General features: G+C 29.5%; 2 protein-coding genes and 1 pseudogene across 4 annotated transcripts in view; all 3 read right to left on the bottom strand.

The window, feature by feature from the left end:
* Positions 1-139: 139 nt before the first annotated feature.
* Positions 140-23457, bottom strand: part of LOC123218822 (vacuolar-processing enzyme alpha-isozyme-like) — a 29510-nt gene continuing 6192 nt past the window's right edge. Inside the window, exons 1-10 of one of the 2 annotated variants that reach the window (XM_044640466.1) lie at positions 4239-4367; positions 3001-3172; positions 2754-2918; positions 2519-2675; positions 2348-2430; positions 2090-2286; positions 1054-1102; positions 729-941; positions 433-639; positions 140-338 (exon numbers count right to left, since the gene is read on the bottom strand). In XM_044640466.1, the coding sequence (XP_044496401.1) occupies positions 198-338; positions 433-639; positions 729-941; positions 1054-1102; positions 2090-2286; positions 2348-2430; positions 2519-2675; positions 2754-2918; positions 3001-3172; positions 4239-4246 (1392 nt within the window). In that variant the 5' untranslated portion in view covers positions 4247-4367 and the 3' untranslated portion in view covers positions 140-197. Of the gene's footprint in view, positions 339-432; positions 640-728; positions 942-1053; positions 1103-2089; positions 2287-2347; positions 2431-2518; positions 2676-2753; positions 2919-3000; positions 3173-4238; positions 4368-23457 lie in introns of those variants that run through there. The other variant, XM_044640467.1, reaches the window with a different exon arrangement.
* LOC123218823 (putative pectinesterase 63) lies at positions 7540-10911 on the bottom strand. 2 transcript variants are annotated; one of them, XM_044640469.1, is made up of 6 exons: positions 10594-10911; positions 10133-10507; positions 9721-9927; positions 9267-9502; positions 8982-9179; positions 7540-7620 (listed from the first exon to the last, which is right to left on the bottom strand). In XM_044640469.1, the coding sequence occupies exons 1-5, from the start codon at positions 10753-10755 to the stop codon at positions 9017-9019; spliced, it is 1143 nt and encodes a 380-aa protein (XP_044496404.1). In that variant the 5' UTR covers positions 10756-10911; the 3' UTR covers positions 7540-7620; positions 8982-9016. The 2 variants fall into 2 exon arrangements, with proteins under 2 accessions (XP_044496404.1, XP_044496403.1); XM_044640468.1 differs by lacking the exon at positions 7540-7620 and having other exon boundaries at positions 8875-9179.
* Positions 15326-17691, bottom strand: LOC123218819 (annotated as a pseudogene).

Raw genomic sequence — 23457 nt, 5'->3', positions numbered from 1 at the left:
TTGTGACATAAGAATGTGTTGTTACAACGCGATTGTGGGAGGCTTTATTCCTGTTAGAATTGAGGGTTTATGTCGCAATATAGAAAGAGTTAGTCGTGACATGATAAGAGCAATCAAGAGCATGAAGGCAAAATAGAGATTGAATAAGATATCAAATATTTATTATTGAAATAGTATTTGATGTAAATGATATTTCATCAACTTGTTTTACAAACTTGGGTTAATGCCATAATCATCTTCTCTTTATTGATCCCAACATTGCACATATTTGCCATTGCTCTTGCATACTTCTTTCCATATGTTGATAAGCTTCCACAATGCTCTTCATAAAGTCCCATCTAATTAACAAATACAAAAAAAACTATAATATAATTTGAGATCGATACTTATTAAATTCAATCATATATGTTTTGTTAGGAGGAGTGCACGTACAAGCATTTTGAAGCAATCCCAATTGTCGACAAGAGGTTGGCCGGTAGGTCGAACATATTGCACTATATTTTGTCCATTTTTATAGCCAAATAAGATTGTCAAAATCTGTTGAATATTAAAATCTTCTCGTTGTCTTTTAGAAATTTCCTTATTGAGTCGCTTTTGAGCCTCAATCTTCTCATTAGAACCCTCAAGTGCTTTATTGAACTGCATAAATAAAGAATTGATACTAATTTCATAACTAGATTGATTCACTAATTAATTTAATTAAGACTTAAGTAATTAAATTAAATAACCTTGTGCTGAAGATAATTGATATCTACATCACGGTTGTCAAGAACTTTAATTTCTGATGCTAAGGAAGAAGAGACTTGAGCAGAGAGGATGAAGTTACGTGGATTCAATCCGAAATAAGTTGAGACTGAGTCATTTCGAATCCCTTCTATGTTTCCATATCTCATTACATGAGACTTCATGGATTCATCACTAAATAATGTTCTGTTTCTCACCTGTAATTTTAATTATTTTTATAAATGAATCAAACAATATAAATATTAAATCAAGTCATTTTAAAAATATCTTTCAAAAAATTAAAGTAGAAAACTTCATGTCTATAAATACCACTCGATATTGTTGCTCCAGGGTTTCCTTCTGCAAATCATGTGTCTCACTGCATACAAATTATATGTAAAATTAGTCAACTCTAAATAAAGCAACACATCAGGCAGAAACTTTAACTCCAGAAACTAAACAATTAGGCAAAATTTTAATAATTTATACGCCAAAACTCTATTAATTCTTTTGATATCCATGATTTTTTAAACAGTAAAATTATACATATATATTTTTAATATACAAATGATGTATCATTATGTGATTAAGTGATTTTGAATTAAAGGTAAAGCAACATCCAATTATATGATGACGTATTATCTGTATATCCAAATTATGTATAGAAAATAGCCGAAAGGATTTATTCGCACCAAAGTATGTTGCATTCCCAAGTTTTCACCCTTTAACTTTGAAAATCTCATTTACCCACCCATAAATGGTTAAAGTTAACGAAATCCTAATCCCTTAAAATTTTATCTCATTTTCCCCCCAAAATCCTAAAAACTAACCATTTTTTAGAGGAAAAATATGATTTTTTAAAACTTGGCTTAGGGGAGAAAATTGTAGTTTTTAAAATTTAGGAAGAAAAAGAAGATAAAATCCTTAGTTTATTTTTAATATTATATATAAAATGATAATTTTGTCCTTAAAATTAACAAGCTTAATAATCTATGAGTAGGTAAATGAAAATTTCAAAGTTAAAGGGTGAGAACTTGGAAATGAAGCATACTTTGGTGGGAACAAGTCCTTTGGCCTAAAAAATACAATAAAACTATATACACCCACTTTAGGTATACAAATATGTCATCATGTGATTAAATAATTTTGAATTAAAGATAAAATAATACTTAATTATATAATGACACGATGTATATATATATATATTTGTATACTTAAAATAAATATATATAATATTGCTCTTAAAACTATGCTAGTATAACATCTTTTAAAAGTGTGATCAGAGGTGTAACTACCATTTATTTTTTTAGTTTTGAGTGAAATCCATTTGGGAAAATATAATCGTAAAAATTCAAAGAAAATTAACCTGTCTTCCATCCAAGAAACACTGAACAAATCACCCAAACAAGTATCAAGATCAGTTGGAGCAGGGGGATAGTCAGGACAATACGTAGCGGAGCTGCTTTCTGATGAATTTGATGCTGTCATTACATAAATATTCCAAGTTTCTGGAAGAAGTCCTTCGAACATACTCCCAGCATTACATGCTTCGACGTAAATTACCTATTAAGTTTATCAAAATTAAACTCTTAATTATCAAGTAATTACTAGCTTAATAACTTACCATTTTTTTATACGCTTTGGCCTCATATTTCTTCTGCAATGCATCAATCAGGTCTTTTGCGTAAAGAACACCAGAAGGCATTTCTGTAACACATGCAGACGTTAAAAAAATGGACATTCTCTGATGCGGACGTGCACGATTTTAAAATATAGAAATGGAAAATATGTTTACCAAGAATCCCAGGGGCACCATGGTCAGTGTAGTATATAAAAATATGGTCATTTGGGCCACTATTTACAACCTTGCCACTGCCCCCAGTGAGAGCAGTTCTGTTTCCAAGAATAACAGCCAGAAAATTGTTGACATTAATGTTTTCACCAGTATAATCCTGTACATAAATGACATTAAAAAATTATAAATCACTTAAAAAACAAAATAAATTATTTAATTAATTAATTTAACAAACCTTGGGTACTCCACGGTAAACATCAGTGCCATTTGGTTTATTGATTATAATTCCAGGCCTTGTATTCTCTTCAGCATGAATAATATCATCATACATAAAAACTATTATATTTTCATCCTTTAATCCTCTACTCTTCAGAATTTGATATGCATGGCAAACGCTAGCCTGCAAAATTAAATCTAGGCTAACAAAATCATTTTTTATTTGTTATTCTAATTTATATGATAATTAAAATTAATAAATTAACCTGATGTCTATAGTTTATGTAACCCTTTGATGCAGCGATCAGAACAGCCCATTGGGTGCCATTGGTGGTAGATTCACTATCTGTGTGATCGAGTTTTTGACTTTCAACAGCAAAACTCAGGAGAGAAAGGAGAAAAATTGCAGCAAGAATAGAAGAATTCATTGTGACAGACCTGCAAGTGAAGTAGCAAAAATAATCACATATGTAGAGAGAGAGAGAAAAAATTTTGCTCCCAAGTCACAAATCTAGCTGTTTAAACTAAACTGGGAGAAATTTTGAGAGGAAGAATTTATATCCCTGACGTTTTGGTCAATTATTTTAGGTCCTATATTTTAAAATAATAAGACTAATCCTCTTAAATTTAACAAATTTTTATATAATTGGTTAATTGGATTTTTTTTTTTTTTTTACAGACTTAAGTATCCTTCATTCAGATTTCATCATTAAATGCTCTGATTCTACCCTTTAACTATCCATTTTTCTTAAGGGTTATTAGGATTCACAGGGATACACTCTAATGCTGAAGAAAATTTTAAGATATCTTCTATTAATTGAGCGTATCTCTATTAATTGTGAAGAATATCATAATATTTAAAACTTTACAGACTTCTTTAAATTTCATTATTTTTTAATTATTTTTTTTATATTTAACTTTTACTTTCACTCATTTTGGCTTTCTAAATTTTATTTGTGCATCTATCACTAGTACTATTGTTTTGAGGGTTTTTTTTTTTTCTTTTTCTATAGTTTTGTCTTGTTTAATAATAATATAGTGTTTATTATTCATGTTAGTTTGGTAATACACTCTAATTGGAGGGGATTGGTTCAAGATGATGTAATAAATAATATAAAAATAATTTCTTTTTAATTAATATAATAAATAATATAGAAAATATTTTAGAATATATATAACAAGTAACATATGGCCACCGACTCATGATAAACCATATATATATAAAACCCAAAATTAAACCAAAACAAAAAATCAACTTTAATTTTATTTATGTTACTTTGGCATTGCAATTAAACTCTAGATCTCCTAAAAACCCTAATTTAAATTAAGAAGTTTCAATAGAAAAATATTCTCTAAACAGAAATTGTATCTGTGAGTGATTCATAATAAAATCATACATATATAACCCACGATTAACCAAAACAAAATTTAAAAATTCTCAAAAACACCAAAATAAAGAAAATAGAAGAGTTGAGTTGTAATATAAACAAGTGACATATTTTACCTTTTCATCTTCACTTCACATAAGGTGAGAATAAAAAGTAATTTTTTGATTAAGTGTCGATAAAAACTTCAAAATAGTTAGCTTCTTCCACTTGAAGATATCAATGGCTTAAAATAAGATATCTTTTACTTGTAAATTTTAACACTCTCTGTAAGACTATTGAACAAAATCTCTTATATAAGTGTAAATTTATTGCAAATTGACAAATGCCTTAATTTTGATGCCTTATTAACGCTTGGTTTTCAGGTACACTTACCAAATAAAATTATTAATCATAAATGCCTTTAGAAAGTTATTACTATTTACTAATTATACTTACCCAAAAAAAAAGTTATTAGTAATCATTAATTATATTAAAAACTGAGGGCACTAAAGTCTCAAAAAAAAAAAAGATTCATTTTTGACTTATAAAATTATACATGATTGTGGGTCATGTCAAATTAACTTGGCATAGTCCATTGTGCCGGCTTGGCCAAGACCCACACTATAAGTAGGCTTGGCCAAGGCCTACATTGTCACCAGCTTTGTGAGCTAGGTTGGCCTGTAAAAAAATTAAGGCCCACTACATGACTTACAATTTATGAGGTCTTATCATGCCAAACATTTAATGGGTCAGTTTAGGGATTTTTATTGGGCCTCTTCATTACTTAAACAATAAAATATTATTTTTAATTTAATGATCATATAAAATTAAATAAAATTTATTTTCAAATTAATAAAGTCGATGACAATACTTTGAAATTTTTATTGATAATTTTTCATTTGTGACGGAGGAACATCATGATTACATTATTAAAAAAATCATAGGTAATATAAATCAATTGATTTACATAATATATAAATATAAATTTGAATTATATAATTTCTAATAATCTTCAACATTTAAATTCCTAAATTCTTCAAATATATTCTCTACTATTTGATTATGTAATTTGAATTTAATTGTCATTGAATGTTTCATACAAATGATTGCCTCTATTATGTTATAGTGTAAGTTCGATTGTTTGTTGTTTAACGTGCATTCATTTGTACTAAAAGTTGATTCTAATGTTATAGTAGACATCAAAGGCTTTAGTAAATCATGTGTCATGACCGAAAGTTTAGGATAATTTTCTTATTGTGCTTTCCACCATGTTAAAATATCAAATGTGTCACCATATCAATTCATAATTTTATAATAATGATCAATATTAATAAAATTATAAAATTTACTATAATTTAAGCTTTGACCTATATGTTATTTACCTTTGGGTAAGATAAACTATACATGTGACTTACATTTGGATGAACCACTGAACTTGCCTTTGGTTCAAAAGTATGTGACATCCTTCCATATTTATGTTCATAAATATTAGATATTCTAAGTAAAAAATCTTGAAAATTTTCTATTTTACTAGTGCTCAGTTGTAATAAATTTTTATTTATAACATTTAAACAATGTTATGTTCCTAAGAATGTGGCCCTAGGATATAAAATGGTAGCTGAAACAAAAAGGTACCTCTTCCAATATTTTTAAAAATTTTCCTCCATTTGTCCAAAAATATCTTGAAAAACATTATTATATCCATGGATTTAAAAATCGAACCAGACCGACTGATTGAACCGGTTGGCCCGTGAACCGGCACTGTAGTCGGGCGTTGATGAAGGCAAAACCGTTTTGGAATTGAAATCAGATTGGACCGTGGTTGAACCGCTGGTTCTTGCTTGAACCGCGGTCCAACCCGGTCCAGTCAGATCCCGGTTCAAGGGTGCATATAAAACACTGTTTTCTTTTTTTTCCCTGTTCCTTCTAGCGCACGCAGACGCAATTCTCAATTGCTGTAGCAGACGAATTTCTCTGATGAACTTCTTGTTCCTTGGCGATGATGATTTAAATACAACAGCCGATGACGATGCTACCACCGAGGAGTGTTGGTTTGTAGGCTCACAAGGTAGCAGTTTCACGACTATATTTACAAGTTTCACGACGAGTTCTCAGCTCAGACGATGGTTGAAGATGACTAGTTTCTGTTGTTGTTGTTGTGACTGGCGACTTCTCAAACAATGACAGGAAGTTGGTGTTTTGTAAGATTTTGTAAACTCTTTGAATCAATTGCTTAAGGCTATGAAAACTTTTGAAAGTTTCAAATTTAAAACTATGTGAAGTGAACAGTGAACTTCTGTGAATTGCTTAAGGCTTTTGTATAGTGAACTTCATAATGTGATTAGAAAATAAGTTATTTTCTAATACTGTTAGAAACAAAACAATATTATATACTCAAATTTAAAGAGTATTTGTATGAGAAGCAGTAAGGAAAGCAACAACGTACACATGTAGATTTTATGACTAAACTGTAACTCCGATCCAACCGATCAGTTCAAACGGTCGAACCAATCTGACCGAAACCAATACTTAAAAACGGTTTTTATCCTGGTCTGGTTTTGAAAACTTTGACTATATCTATATTCTTTAAAAGTATCATTAATAAATACCATATTATATAAAATTATACATGTGATGAATATTGATCGGTGACTGTTTTCAGGGGCTCTATCATGTGTGATAAGGATGACATCTCTTATTTTGCCATTTGATATTTTATTAAGTTCAAACTATTTTAAGTTGTTAAATTCATAAAAAGACTTGCACATTTAATATGAAATAATTTTCCATTAAATGCAATATTAATTCAACTACTCTATTATTATTTTTTGCATTATCTAATGTAATTGTAAAAATAGAGTTATACATTAAAAAGTATTATTAATTTTATATTCATAAAAAATATTAGTTAATGTTTGATAAATAATAACGCTAGAATGAGAATATTCTAGTGATCTAATGAATTAAACACAATAATTTTTTTACACAACTTCTAATTAGAATCAACGTATTAAACAATTATGCAAATGTATCAATGTTCTAATTATAATTAGAAGTAATTGAAATAATATCATTAAAATTATTTAGTTCTTTTATAATTTTTAATTTCATCAGTTTATAATTCCTACGAATATCAGACTTAGGGGTAGACCTAGAAATTTGTTTAAATATTGGTTGAACACTGTTTTATATCATTTATTCTAAAATTTTTTTTTTAACATATGCAAAAAAATTGGTAAAAAACTATAACATACAGGACTATAGACTCATATTTTTTTTTTAATTGTAAATGAAAAAATTCATTTCTCCAACATGCCCTAAACTGCCCAAAATACATGTTGCACTGGAGTCGTCAACTGATCGTAATCTAGTAAAGAAAATTTGTTATTACCCTCTCAAGTCATGTGGAATATTTTTACAATATTTAGAAATATGACGATGAAGATAATTGGTATCGTTGGAATTGACATATATATCAAACAAAAACCATAATGTTTAAATATTATTTGTTAAATTAATTGATCTTTGATCATTTTTTCAATTTGACCAAAGAATAAATACATCATTAAAGACTGAGTAAAAGTAAAGTCTGTCATGAAAGTGATTAGTTTTTGTCTCGAAGAATCAACTACCCTCAAGTATACTTTTTTGTGTTGCAAGCAGTGATAAGACAAACTCTGAGTTCATTCCTTTAGCTGCTGTGCCTAATAGTGCCATCTTGATTCTTGTAAATGTAAGTCTGACTACGTCTATTAGTTTATGTACAGTACCATAGATGGTAGAATGAATCACCTATGTGAAAATTTTATAGTAAAATAGATTTAACGCTATTTCTATAGTTAGTCCCGTTGAGATGATAACAACTAATGTTTTTTAAATAATTTAAATTAAGATTTTATAAACATGCCAAAGGCTTAAACTTAAACCTTGCTAACAACCATTTTTATATGGTTTTATTTGCTTGATTGTCCCCTTATTTTGCAGTCTAAAGGATAGTGAAGGATAAACTTGATAACCTTGATGCTCGAAAAGGCAATATTTAGTGATTCAAGATTGTTGTTTACATTCTAAAAATTTTATTCCGGTGGTCAAATTTTTTCTTCTTGATTGTAATTTGAACTTACCATAAAATTGATTTCTTCCTTCGGTGTTGTAGGGCTGCTACTTTCCAAATCATTTGCCTGTGGAGCTCATGCCTGTTTAGAGGAGGTACAAGCCTTTCAGCAGCAAACTAGTGGTTAGTTAACGACTGAGTTTGTAAAATCCAACGGCTTAGAATCAATGTTAGTGTGTTTTCTCTGTAAAAGGATCAATTGTGGTTGTTGCATTTCACCAAGATTGCCACACCAGATTCAAAGGTTTATAAATTCAAATGTAATTCAAGCACTGTAACTTTTGCCATTCTTTAATAAAATCAGAGGTTACTCACTATTTCAGTTCGTTTCTTTTCTCTCCATATACTTAGGGTTTCTCTTTCTTTGCTCTTCAACTTTCTTCAATCGATCTACACTTTTCTTTTCAGTTTTCACCAAATTTTAGTGTCATTACAATGGGCAGCGAAGAATTCGTATTGGTACTGTGACAGATTACCCCCATTAAGACTCTCCTGTTTAGCACGACTGCAATGTTAAGATCATGGCGGAGGCTATTTCCGAGATATATTCTTATTTACAGGAAAAGATAAAATTTTGTTCTTCTCTTCATGCAAAAGACGGACATTCAATTATAAACATAACGCATGCTTAGTTTTTGTCTTTAACTGAGGAGAGGAACTGAGCAAATTTATAGCTATGCAAGTTTCTTGTCACTCAAAAACAAATCTACTGTTATACAAAAGTTTTAGGGCACTTAAAATTTTGTCAAATAATTATTACAATCATCGATACATTAGTGATGATTTTACTGATTATTTGGTTTAGGGCACCATAGGAGGTGGAACAATCCAATTGTCTCCATCAATGAACGCCATGCTCAAAAAGGGACGTGCTTCTTCATCAGTTAGATTTTTTACGAATTTGGCTCGGCCAGTTAAATTAGCTCCAGGTCCCCAACACTTGTATTCTCCAAAATAAGGAGACCTACAAAATTTTCAAATAAGAAAACACTTTATTTGTTATGAATTCATATCCTTATAAACTATGGGAAATAACGATCGAGGTGAATACTTGTGTTCGCCCGCCTTCATGCCGTCAGACCATCCTTCCTTGTTAACAACAGTATCCATATATGTGTGAGCGAAAATCACCCTAGCTTTCTCTTTCCACGGGCGACCAAGTTCAGTTTCATTAGTGCCGGTTACATTGCAATAAACAAAAACAAATCCACTTTTTTCATTCTCGTTACTTCTAGCTTGTGCTGTGATGACTCCAGTTTTATTTGAAACTGATCTTAAAGTAGTGTTCTGCATCAACATCCCAATTTTAAGTCTCCAATTGAACAAAATAAATAAATAAATAAATCAATATGATTCATCAAAGTAATTGATATGGTTAACATGTTAGGTTTTGTGTTTTTTTCTTTCTTTTGATATTTTGTCTTTCAAATTTATGTTTCAAGCTATACATATTTAAACTACCTAAGGTGTAATAATAATAATGAGTGGTGTGGAAGTGGAAGTACCAAATACATGGATTGGCCATTTCCAAAAATGAAATCAACCGTGCCAGAGATATAGCAGTCCTTGAATAAATGTTTGCCTTTATCATCACATAATGTATCCTGATAGCCTATAAATTTGCAATTGTAGAAGGTTGCTTTATCTCCCGATATTCTCATGGCAACTGCTTGTGCACCCTCTCTTTTTCCATCCGGCATTGGAGCTGAATTCTATAAGAAAAGTCCAAATAGAGAACAAAAATTAAGATGATCACAATAGAATGATAAAAGTTAATTATAGTCACATACATAATAGTTCTCTGTAAGAGATTCAAAAGAGAGAAAAAAATGAAAAAAAAAAAAAAGTTAAAGTCTAACATTAGAATGCATATATTGTCAGTAAGTGTGAAACTGTAAAGTAGAGAAAAGTAGGTACCACAAATTCAATATTCACAGCCATAAAATAATCACTCTCTACTGCTACTGTAGCACTATTAAGGGTGCCGTTATAGTCAGCAGCTGTCCCATTGAAACTTATTTTCGGCATGTCATTTGGGTCCCCATAAAATGTTATATTTTTCTTTGACCTATCAATGGTGATTTTCTCCCAATACAAACCTCCACCTATTTTAATAATTACTCTATTTGCATTTGACATTGGGATGCCGTTTAATGCATCAGTCACTGTTGTAAAATTGCCACTCCCGTCTTTCATGACGGTTATAACTTTAAAATCAGCTTCTGTTGCAGACAAAGCTTCATCCTTTAATCCTCTGCTCTTCGGAATTTGGTATGCATGGCGAACATCAGCCTGCAAAATTAAATTTAGGTTAATCGAATGAATTATTATTTGTTATTCTTATTCATATATATAATACTTAAAAATAATAAATATACCTGATGTCTATACTTTTCGTAACCATGCCATCCAGCGATCAGAACTACTCCTTGGGTGCCATTGGTGCTAGATTCATTATCTGTGCGGTGGAGTTTTCGACTTTCAACAGTAAAACTTAGGAGACAAAGGAGAAGAATAGCAGCAAGAATAGAAGAATGCATTGTGATATGTATATATTGATCGTAAGCAAGAATTAAAGAAATTGTTAAGTGAACGCGCAAGTGAAGAAGCAAATAATCATATATATTTATATATATTGCTCGTAAGAGAGAACTTTGCTGCTAAGTTACAAACCAAGCTGTTTACACTAAACTGGGACAAATTTTGAGTGGAAGACTTTAATTCCTTGACGTTTTGGTCAATTATTTTAGGTCCTATATTTATAAATAATAAGAATTATCCTCTCCATCTTCACTTCGTTGAAGATGTGAACATGAAATAATCTTTTTCTGAAAATTTTGATAAAAGCTTCAAAATAGCTAGCCTCTTCAATTTGAACAATCAATTACTTAAAATAAGGTCTCTTTTACTTGTAAATGTTAACAATTTCCTTTTACAGTACAAAATTATTGAATAAAATCTCTTATATACGGTGGATATTGAATGGGTTTTCAATTAAGGAAACTTATTATTATATAACAATTATTTATGGTGGGTGGATTTACTTTCTTGTTTGTTTCAAGATATGCAAATGGTTATGGTTTTAGCAAATTTTACCCCTCTATCTTCATTTCATATAAGGTGCGAACAACAAACAATCCTTTGCTGCAATTGTTGATAAAAACTTCAAAATAACTAGCGTCTTCGACTGAATACATCAATGGTTTAAAGTAAAATATCATTTTCTTGTAATTCTTAACAATTTCTTTTATCGGTGCAAGATTATTGAAAAATCTTCTTATATAGCAGATATTGAATAACTTTTCAATTACTTACCGAAAAAAGAATAACTTTTTAAGGAAGGAAATTTCTTATTATATAACAATTATTTATAGAGGGAGGGTTTACTTTATTGTTTATTTCATGACATGCAAATTGTTACGATTTTAACAGTTTTACCTCTCTATCTTCATTTCGCATAAAGTGTGAACAAGATACAATCTTTTGATACAACTAGTGATAAAAACTTCAAAATAACTAGCCTTTTCTATTTGAATACATCAATGCCTTAAAATAACATTTCTTTTACTTGTAAATATTTAACTATTTCTTTTTTGGGTGCAAGACTATTGAAAATTCTCTAATATAGGACGGATATAGAATGGGTTTTCAGTTAAGAAAATTTATTAATGTATAACAATTGTTTATAGTAGGTGGGTTTACTTTGTTATCTGTTTTAAGGCATGCAAATGGTTACAGTTTTGACAGAAAGGATAGAATGAGTGTTGAGGAGGCGTTACTTAAAAACCATAGGCCAATTTAACCTGAATTTACACATATTGATGAATGCCTTAACAATATATATTCTAACACATGGTTTTCAGGTGCACTTACCAAATAATTATTTATTATAAATGCCTTCAGAAAGTTATTTAGTTGCTAGGCATTACAATGCCTTCAGAAAGTTTTGACAGAAAGGTATTACAAGGTAATTCTGGCTAACACTTATATAATTGTTACATATTAATAAATATTTTTAATTGAAAACTGTTCAATATCTGCCCTGTATAAGAAATTTGGTTCAATAGTCTTGCACCCAAAAAAGAAAATGTTAAGATCTACAAGAAAAAGAGATCTTATTTTAAGCTATTAATATATTCAAGTTGAACAAACTAGCTATTTGAAGCTTTTATCACAAGGTGAAGATAGAGAGTTAAAATCTTTCACTTGTTTACATTACACTTTTAGTTTTTTCTTTTTTTAATATTTGGTATTCATGCTTTTTTTGGGTTTTTTTTTTTTTGGGTTAATTGTGGGATATATAGCTATGATTTTATTATGAGTCACTCATAAATACAACTGTTATTTTGTGAATATTATATTTTGAAATTTTTTATTTTAGATTAGGATTTTTACGAGATTTAGAGTTTAATTACAATGCCAAAGTAGCATCGAAATTAAAGTTACTCTTTTTGGTTAATTTTGGATTGTATATGTATGATTTATCATGAGTTACTGGCCATATATAACTTTTTTTCTTTTCCGAGAATATTACCAAATATTTTCAATTATCTTTAATTCTAACCATTTTGGAAGTTCTTTTTTTTAAACCTCCTCCATTTATAATTTGTATTATTAAATTGTAATTATATTTATATTCCAATCATTCACTTTTGTCAGTGTTTATTCATTGTTAGCGTTAGGATTTCTTCCTTAAGCTCAACATTTAACACTATCCTGATATATTATTAATTAATTTTTGGATTATTATTAAATTTGTGTCCTTTTTCCATGAATTAAAAAAAAATGTTCATAAATTGTTATGAACCATATTTATCAAGAGAAGATTCTAATCGATTTGCCATCAAAAGGATTTGTGAGTGCTTAATTTAATTAAATCTTGATTAAGGAAAATGAAACTTTCTTATGATAGTAATGACATATCATTTTCTTGATTTCATATCTTGATAATATTATCCCATTTTGTAATTTATTGTGTAAAGGACGCATCAATCCAAATTCTTACACAAATCCACGCAATTTCCCTCAATAAACGGCATTTTAGGTTGGCAAATGGTCATGTATAACAAAACTATTTAAAAAATTGAAAAATAAATCAATATAACAATGGTAGACACAAAAATAAAATTTAAAGAGTTAATTAAAGTTTTAGTAAACTAAAAATTTTTCAAGGTATGAGGGATTAACTGACACTTTGTAAAACAATCAATAAAAATATAATCTTGTACGAATTTAAGGCATATCTCAATCTAATGATGGTTTATTGCATGATTAATAGAAATAATCTCAATTAATTCAAATTTTCTTCAGTTAAATTAATTGCAATGAGCAAATACGGATCCACTTTCTTCACTCTCGTTTATTTTAGCTTGTGCTGTGATGACTCTCATTCCACTAGAAAGTAATCTTATAGTAGTGTTCTGCATCAATATCCCAATTTGAAGCCCCCAATAGCCCCAAAAAAAAAAAAAAAAATCAACATGATTCATTATAGTAATTGATATGGTTAATAGACTAGGCTTTGTGTCTTTTTCTTTCTTTGGGTTCATATTTAAGAAATAATTGCTTGGTATTTTGAACTTTTAAATTTATGTTTCAAACTATACCCAAGGTATAATAATAAATAATGAATTCTGTGCAAGTAGAAGCACCAAATACACGGCTTGGTATTTCCAAAAATGAAATCAACAGTGCCTCGGATATAACAATTTTGAATAAATGTTTGACTTTATCATCACTCAATCTAACTTGACATGGTATTAACTTGCAGTTGTGGAAAGTTGTCTTATCTATATTCTCATAACGTGCCTCTCTTTTTCCATAGGGAATTGAAGCTGAATTCTACAAGAAAAGACCAAACAAAGAACAAAATATTAGATTAATTATCATAATAGAATGATGTAAGTTTCAGTTACAAACATGGCAATATCTCTCTTTATGAGATTCAAAGAAATTAAAAAAAAAAAAAAAAAAAAAGGTTAAAGTGTAAAACTATAATGTAGATATTGTCAGTCACTATGTATTGAGGCTGTAGAGTGGAGTACATGCATTAAATAAAAAGTATGTATTATAAATTCAATATTCACAACTATAAAATGATCGCTCTTTATTGCGACTGTAGCACTGTTTAGGGTGTCATACTCACCTACTATTACATTAAAACATATTTGGTAATTTGTCTATTGTTAACCTTCAACCAGTGACACCAAAGGTAACCGAGAACAATTACATATATTGGAGGTCTTAAATTTTGTTGTGAGTGTATGTGACTTGGAGGATAAAATTCCAATAAGGAGAGAGGAAATGAAATACCCACGCGTCATGTGCGTTCTAAGGATATTTTAGTTTTAAGATTTTTGTTAATTAAGAGGATTAAATTGAGAATAAGGATAATTGAAGAGATTTGTGTAATAGAGGGATTTGTATAAAAGGGGGAATTAACTTCAATCGATACATAAATTTTATTGGATATAATATGTCCAGAAAGACTCTCTCTCATAGAGAAGGTCATGTGTTTGTTGAAGCAAAGCTCAAAGGGAATTTAGAGCCCTATTTCATGTTTGAAATTAAATTAAAGCTAATTTTGTAAAGGCCCAATTTTTTTATTTAGGGATTCGGATCAATTGGAAAGGATATTTGAAAGTGGGGCTAGAGGTGTGAAATTGAGGTTGTTAGGGTGATAGATTTATTTTAAATGACTGGTATTTGGTACACCCTTGTTGATTTTACAAAAAGGTAAGTGAAAATCTCCCCTTCTTCCAAATTGTAAGATTTTCTTAGAGTATGTCAAAAAACATGATTACAACTATTGTTATGTCAAATAAGCCAATTGATTGATAATAAAGAATGTGTGGTTGATATATTGAGCATAAGAAAAATTGCTTGTAATGATATACGTGCGTAAAATCAAAATTGTTTTTTCATATGTTATGCTGCGACACAACCAAATTTGGCGGACTCATGCTGTGATGCCTGTGATACAAAAATGTGTCACTGCAACACAATTGTGGTGGTTTTATTATGCTAGAACTCTGAGTTTATGTCAAGATACAAAAAGAGTTTTGTTGCAACACCATAAGAGTAATTAAGAAGATGAAGGGAGAAAAGAAATTGAATTAGAAATCAAATATTTATTATTGAAATAGTTTTTGATGTAAATGGTTTTTAATCAGTTTGGTTTACAAACTTTGGTTAATGCCATAATCATCCTCTCTTTATTGATCCCATAATTGCACATATTTGCCTTTGCTCGTGCATACTTCTTTCCATATGTTAAAAACTTCCACAATGCTCTTCATAAAGTCCCATCTAATCAACAAATACACAAAATTATATTATACATAAAACTAGATTTGAGTTCAACTTATATTATGCTCTGTCATATAAGTGTATATGTGTGTGTGTGTGTATGTGTATATGTGTGTGTGTCTCTATATATATACACACACGTATTATAATATATAATTTGTTAGGAAAACAAGGGCACGTACAAGCATTTTGAAGCAATCCCAATTGTTGACAAGAGGTTGCCCGACAGGTCAAACATATTGCATCATATTTTGTCCATTTTTAGGGCCAAATAAAATTGTTGAAATTTGTTGAATATTGAGATTTTCTCGTTGTCTTTGAAAAATTTTCTCGTTAAATCGTTTTTGAGCCTCAATCTTCTCATTAGAACCTTTAGGTGCTTTATTAAACTGTATAAACTGAAAATTAACAATCATTTCATAACTAGGTTGATTTGCTAATCAATTTAATTAAGAAATAATTAATTAAATTAACAAACCTTGTGCTGAAGATAATTGAGATCGGCATCACGTTGGTCAAGAACTTGGATTTTTGGTGGCAAAGAAGAAAAGGTTTGAGTCCTGAAAGTGAAGTTATGCGGATTTGTTCCAAAATAAGTGGAGACTGAATCATTTTGAATTCCCTTTACACTTCCATATCTCATTACATGAGAACCCATGAATTTATAAGTATCTCTTGTTCTCTTTCTCACTTGTAATTTTAATTATTTTTTATAAATTAATCAAATAACATAAATAATAAAATCATTTAACAATTAAATCAATTTTAAAAATATCTTTGAAAAATTAAAAAATAAAACTTCAAGTTTATAAATACCACTCGAAATTGTTTCTCCAGGGTTTCCATCTGCAAATCGTGTTTCTCACTGCATACAAATTATATATAAAATTAGTCAACTCTAAATAAAGCAACACATCAGACACAAACTTAAATCCAAGCTATGTAATTAACTAATATTTTTATAATTAAATAATGTATTATGGGGTTTGAATACTTTCTACAAATTGTTAAAAAAAAAAAAAACGATTTTTGAAGGGATGAACGATAATAACCCAATTCGGAAAATATAATCGTAAAAATTCGAGGAAAACCAACCTGTCTTCCAACCAAGAAACACTGAACACATCGCCCAAACAAGTACTATGTTCATCTGGATATTGAGGACAATACGTAGCCCAGCTGCTTTCCGATGAATTTGATGCTGTCATTACATAAATATTCCAAGTTTTTGGAAGAAGTCCTTCGAACATACTCCCAGCCTCACACGCTTCAACGTAAATTACCTACTAATTTTATCAAAATTACAACACAAAATTAAACTCTTAAATATTAAGTAGTAAGTTACTTAATAACTTACCATTTTTTTTTATGCTTTGGCTTCATATTTCTTCTGCAATACATCAGTCAGGTCTTTTGCGTAAAGAATACCATCAGAAGGCAATTCTGTAGCGCATGCAGATGTTAAAAAGATAGACATTCTCTGCGGACGTTATATGAACGTTTGAATAGAAAAGGTATTTACCAAGAAGGCCAGGGGCACCACGGTCAGCATAATATATAAAAATATGGTCATTTGGGCCACTATTTAAAACCTTGCCACTGCCCCCAGTGAGAGCAGTTTTGTTTCCAAGAATAACAGCCAGAAAATTGTTGGCATTAACGTTTTCACCAGTATAATCCTGTAAATTAATGATATCAATTAATTATATATAAACCACCTAAAAAACAAAATGAAAAATTAACTAATTAGTTCAACAAACCTTGGGGACTCCATGATAAACATCAGTGCCATTTGGTTTATTGATTATAATTCCAGGGGTTGGATTCTCTTTGGCAAAAGCAATATCATCATACATAAAAACTATTATATTTTCATCCTTTAATCCTCCACTCTTCAGAATTTGATATGCATGGCAAACATCAGCCTGCAAAATTAAATTTAGGTTAATCAAATGAATTATTATTTGTTATTCTTATTCATATAATACTTGAAATAATAAATTTACCTGATGTCTATAGTTTTCGTAACCATTTGATCCAGCGATCAGAACCGCCCATCGGGTGCCATCGGTGCTAGATTCATTATCTTTGTGGTCGAGTTTTCGACTTTCAACAGCGAAACTCTGGAGAAAAAGTAGAAAAATTGCAGCAAGAATTGAAGAATTCATTGTGATATACCTGCAACTGAAGTAGCAAAAATAATCATATATATATATATATATATATATATAGAGAGAGAGAGAGAGAGAGAGAGAGAGAGAGAGAGAGAGAGAGAGAGAAATTTTTTCTCCCAAGTCACAAATTTAACAAATTTTTATAAAATTTATTAATTGGAATAATTTTTTCTGTTTACAGACTTAGAATATCCTTCATTTTGATATTATTTCAAATTTAAAAGCTCGGATTAGACCCGAAGGGGTGAAAGTTAAGGATTATTAGGATTCACAGGAATACATTCTAATATACTTTGATAGAGTAGATTTAAACCCGAAGGGGGTGGTTGAATTAATTAACTGAAGAAAACTTTAATATATGCTGTATTAATTGAGAGTATTTCTATTAATTATGCAGTAAACCATAATTAGATTGAGAAATACAACTATGTCCTAAAACATGTTTGGATTGATTATTTTGTAGTGGCCGGCTAACTTCCCTTAATTTCGAAGAACATTTTAAGTGGTGAAATATCAAGATAACATTTAAAACTTTAAAGACTCTTTTAAATTTTGTTATTTTTTTAATTAATCTTCTTATATTTTATTTTTCTTCACCTTGACCCTGAATTTTTATTTCTGTGCCATCACTATTATTTTGAGTTATTTTTTCATAGTTCTGTCATGCTAATATAGAGTTAAACTAAGTGTCATAATAAATTCTAACTTAAACAAAGATTTCCAAAATATATATATATATGTTTTTTGAGTAAGGTTACATATACAAAATTTGTATACAGAAAAATTATACAAACTAACATGACAATTCTTTAGTAGTGATGATATGCCAAATGAATAGACATTGCCACATTAGTTTGTATAATTTTTCTATATACAAATTTTGTATATATAGTATTACTGATAATTTTTTACAGAAAATCTTAATCTCAACCAAAATCACTCAATATATTAGGATAGTGTTAAATCCTGAGGTTAAGAAAGAAATCCTAATGCTAACTATGAATAAATACTGACAAAACTGAATGATTGGAATACAAAATATATTTACAATTTAATTTACATTTCACAAACGGTGGAGGTTTGAAAAACTTGGAAATTTCATTAGAATTAATGATAATTGAAAATATTTGGTAATATCTTAAAAAAAAAGGTCATATCTAGCCAGTGACTCATGATAAACTATATATATACAACCCAAAAAAAAAAAAAAAACAGTAATTTCTTGTTAATTTGGCATTGCAATTAAAATCTAGATCTCGTAAAAAATCCTAATTTAAAATAAGATATTTCAAAATATAATATTCTCAAAACAACGATTATATTTGTGAGTGACTCATAATAAAACCATACATATAGAACCCACAATTAACCAAAACAAAACCTAGAAAATCACAAAAATATAAAAACTAAAGAAAAAAAGAGATGTAGAAGTAATATAACACTACAATAAATATACAATTTAGGGATGAAATATTTGACTTTCAAAAAAGACGTTTTAAATATATATGAGCGTTTTATGAAATTTGTTGTAATGAAAGCATGTGACAGATTTTACCTCTTTATCTTCACATAAGATCTAAACAAGAAACAATGTTTTGATACAATTGTTGATAAAACCTTCCAAAGAGCTAACTCCTTCCACTTAAATACATCAATGACTTAAAACAAGATTTCTTTTGTCTATGCAAGACTATTGAACAAAATCTCTAATATCTTGAACAAAATCTCTAATATAGGTATAAGTCTTATTTATTGACAAATGCCTTGATTTTGATGCCTTAATAAGGCTTGGTTTTCAGGTACACTTACCAAATACAATTATTAATTATAAATGCCTTTAGAAAGTTATTGAGTTTCTATAATGAAAATTCTTAGATTTTTCTTTTATAAATAAAATAATTAAGACAATTATGAGTTTTTTAAGTCTAGACATTCATTTGTCACTAAGAAAACATCTTGAACGACAAAATTTAATGTTCTCACGTTTTGATATAAGCGTTTAGGAATCAAATTTCTAAGTTATATAGGTTGGCTGTGTAGTGAGCAAAGTTTGCACATCACTACAAGAATATTTAGTTGCATTTTTATGGTATTTAATTAAAAATAGCTAAAAATTATGAGAATACGATAAATTAATAAATTATTGTGATATTCGCACCAATTGATAGAATAAAAATATCTCTCATCGACGAAGACACATCATCTGAAAGTATTTATAACAACATATAATAGATATAAGGATGAAAGACCAATTGATCATGAATCTATTCAAAGAACAATTGTAAGTTCACTGTTTTTCCTTTGTAAGCTTGAGCAATGGTGCTACATTTATTTTGTTAATTTTTTTTTAAGGTAAATGTGGCAGTAAATGCTTTGAGTAGAAATATTTTATTATCTCAATTTACAATTTAGAGAGAACGACAAATATAACAAGAGTTAAGAGAGAGAAGACTGAGGTAATGATTGGTTCATTCACAAGATTAGAAATTAAATCCACACTAGTAGAGAAGATTAAAGGGTTGGAAATCACAGACGATGACAAATTAGAAAGGATAGAAAGTCAAATTTTAGCATAGTTAAATGGTACATTGGAGTTCCAAAATGAAGTGTATGTTCCTAATGATATAGGGCTAAGAAGAAAAATTTTGAGTGAGATACATAATACAATTTACACGATTTACCTTGAGAGTTTGAAGATGTCTCAAGATTTGAAGAAAAGTATTTGATGACTGAGGATGAATTAAGAGGTTGGTGATTATATGGCAAAGTTCTTAGTGTGCCAACAAGTTAAAGTAGAGCACCAATGACTATTAAGATTGCTTTAACCTCTTAGCATACCCAAGTAAAAAATGGGGGGAGATATCCGTGTATTTTATTGTTGAGCTCCAAGAGTCCAGAAAGGATTAAATGCACTTTGAATGGTTGTAGATAGACCAAGTTAGCGCATTTCATTCCAATGCAAAGTATATCAATCTTATATTAAGAAAATTGTGAGGTTACATGAAGTACCTAAAATTATAGTGTCAAATAAGGACATGAGATTTGTTTTAACCTTTTGAAGATGTTTACAAAAGGCAATGGGTATAAGATTAGTCTTCGATAAGATGTATCATCTTTAATCAGATGACCAAACTGAGATGACTAATCAAATTATTGAAAATATGATGAAAGCATGCTCTTTGGATCATCAGGTCAATTGGAAGTAGTTAACCCCATAAATGAAATTTTTTTGTGACAACAATAATCAACTATCTATTAAGATGACCAAATGGGTAAGTTGACCCAAGATTCATAGAACCATCTAAGGTGCTTGAGAGAATTGGCAAGGTAGCATACATACTTCTGCTAACAACTAGCATGAAGAGCAGTGGCAATGTTTTCCATGTCTCCTTAATTACAGTGTAATTATGTAAATGGTTCTGCGTACATGTGTTAAGGTCCAAGGAAGCAGATATAGCTTATGAAGAGCATCAAGCACAAATTTTAGATAGAAAGATGTAGATGCTCTTAAATGAGAACATTCCACTAGTCAAATTTCCTCTTAAGGAATTACAATAGATATTTGTTTGGGTGATTTGTTCAGTGTTTCTTGGTTGGAAGACAGGTTAATTTTCTTCCGGTTTTTACTATTAATTTAAAATTACATAATTATATAATAATACATCTAAAATGTATATTCAAAATAGATGCGTATACTTTTATTTTTTTTTAAATGGGTTATTATTATTTTTTTCTTTTACAATTTTTAGAAAGTTAAACTTTCTGCCTGATGTGTTGCTTTATTTAGAGTTGACTAATTTTATATATAATTTGTATGCAGTGAGCAACATGATTTGTGGACGGAAACGCTGGAGCAAAAATATCGAGTGGTATTTTCAGACTTGAAGTTTTCTATTTTAATTTTTTGAAAGATATTTTTAAAATGATTTAATTGTTATTTGATTTTAATATTTATATTATTTGATTAATTTATAAAATAATTAAAATTATAGGTGAGAAAGAGAACAAGATTTTCTAATAAATCCGCGGGTGCTCACGTGATGAGATATGGAAATGTAATGGGGATTCAAAATGATACAGTCTCAACTTATTTTGAACCGAATCCACGTAACTTTGTTTTCACTACTCAAACCTCTTTTTCTTTACCATTAGAAATTAAAGTTCTTCACCAACATGATGCAGATGTCAATTACCTTCAACACAAAGTTAATTAATTTAATTAATTATTCCTTAATTAAATTAGTTTGTGAATCAACCTAATAATGAAATGATTATTAATTCTTTATTTATGCAGTTCAACAAAGCACATAAGGGCTCTAATAAGAAGACTAAGGCTCAAAAGCAACTCAATGAGGAAATTTCTAAAAGGCAGCGAGAAGATTTTAATATTCAACAGATTTCGACAATCTTGTTTGGTTTTAAAAATGGACAAAATATAGTGCAATATGTTCGACATATTGGCCAACCTCTTGTCGACGATTGGGATTGCTTCAAAAGGCTTGTACAAACACTCGTTCTCCTAACAAAACATATATAATGCATATATACATACATATATGGTATCAAACCCAAATATAATATTATGTATAACATAATTTTGTATATTTGCTAATTAGATGGGAGTTTATGAAGAGCATTGTGGAAGCTTGTCAACATATGGAAAGAAGTATGCAAGAGCAATGACAAATATGTGCAATTCCGGGATCAACAAAGAGAAGATGATTATGACAATAGCCCAAGTTTGTAAACTAAATTGATTAAATATCATTTACGTCAAATACAATTTCAATAATAAATATTTGATTTCTGATTCAATCTATTTTTTTGCCTTCATCCTCACAATTTAACTCTTTATATCCTGACATAAACTTACAACTCCGATAGAAATAAAACCGTCACAATTGCATTGTAGCGACACGTTCTTGTGTTGCAGGACTTGCAACATGAGTTTCATAAATTCAATGTGTCACAACATGACACAAGAAACAACAATTTTGAACTTATGCATACATATTATTACAAGCAATTTTTTGTATGCTCATCGTATCGTCCAAACATTCCTTAATATTAATCGATTGACTTATTTGACATTACAACTATTGTTGTGCCAAATAAGTCAATTGATTGGCATTAAGGATGTGTGGATGATATGTTGACATAAGAAAAATTGCTTGTAATGATAGAGGTGTATAAGTTCAAAGTAGTTGTTTCATGTGTTATATTGCAACATTATCGAATTTGTGAGACTCATGCCAAAAGGAAAGAGACACAATAATGTGTCGCTGCAACTTAATTGTTGTGGTTTTATTTTTGTAAGAGCCATGAGTTTATATTGAGATACAAAAAAAGATGATTAGTTAGTAGTAAAAGGCCTAGGGTATTAAATAAAAAAAGAGTTTGCCAGATTCACGAGCGACCAAATGATACATTTACTTATTTCTAGGCCCGTTGGAAGGTTCATCAGATGCATTTGGAAAACTTTAACTACAACAACCAAGCTCTTTCTCGTGGAAAGAAAGAGTACCACTACAGAGCATTAAGATAATAAATAGGATTTGCCTCAGGTAACTTCCTTTGTTATTACTTAAATTGTTTTAGTTAACTTGTTGGTCACGCTCTCTTTAAGAAAATTCTTATTACGATACCATAAAAACAATTAAGAGTTATCCCACAACAAAAAAAGAGTTATATCACAATATGACTAAATTTGTGAGACTTATGCTATGACATAAGAACGTGTTGTTACAATGCAATTGTGGG

Source organism: Mangifera indica, chromosome 6 (genome assembly GCF_011075055.1).
Source record: "Mangifera indica cultivar Alphonso chromosome 6, CATAS_Mindica_2.1, whole genome shotgun sequence".
In the NCBI taxonomy this organism is placed as follows: domain Eukaryota; kingdom Viridiplantae; phylum Streptophyta; class Magnoliopsida; order Sapindales; family Anacardiaceae; genus Mangifera; species Mangifera indica.
This window is presented reverse-complemented; position numbering and strand designations above follow the sequence as displayed.

Bases quoted from the DNA above. Each gene is read 5' to 3' on its own strand.
- LOC123218823 (XM_044640469.1), bottom strand. From the start codon at position 10,755: ATGCATTCTTCTATTCTTGCTGCTATTCTTCTCCTTTGTCTCCTAAGT. The intron at 10,508-10,593 runs GTATATTTATTA...TTAATTTTGCAG, and splicing joins ACGAAAAGTATAGACATCAG to GCTGATGTTCGCCATGCATA. The intron at 9,180-9,266 runs GTATTCACCTCG...AAAATTTTGTAG, and splicing joins ATGAAGGCGGGCGAACACAA to GTCTCCTTATTTTGGAGAAT.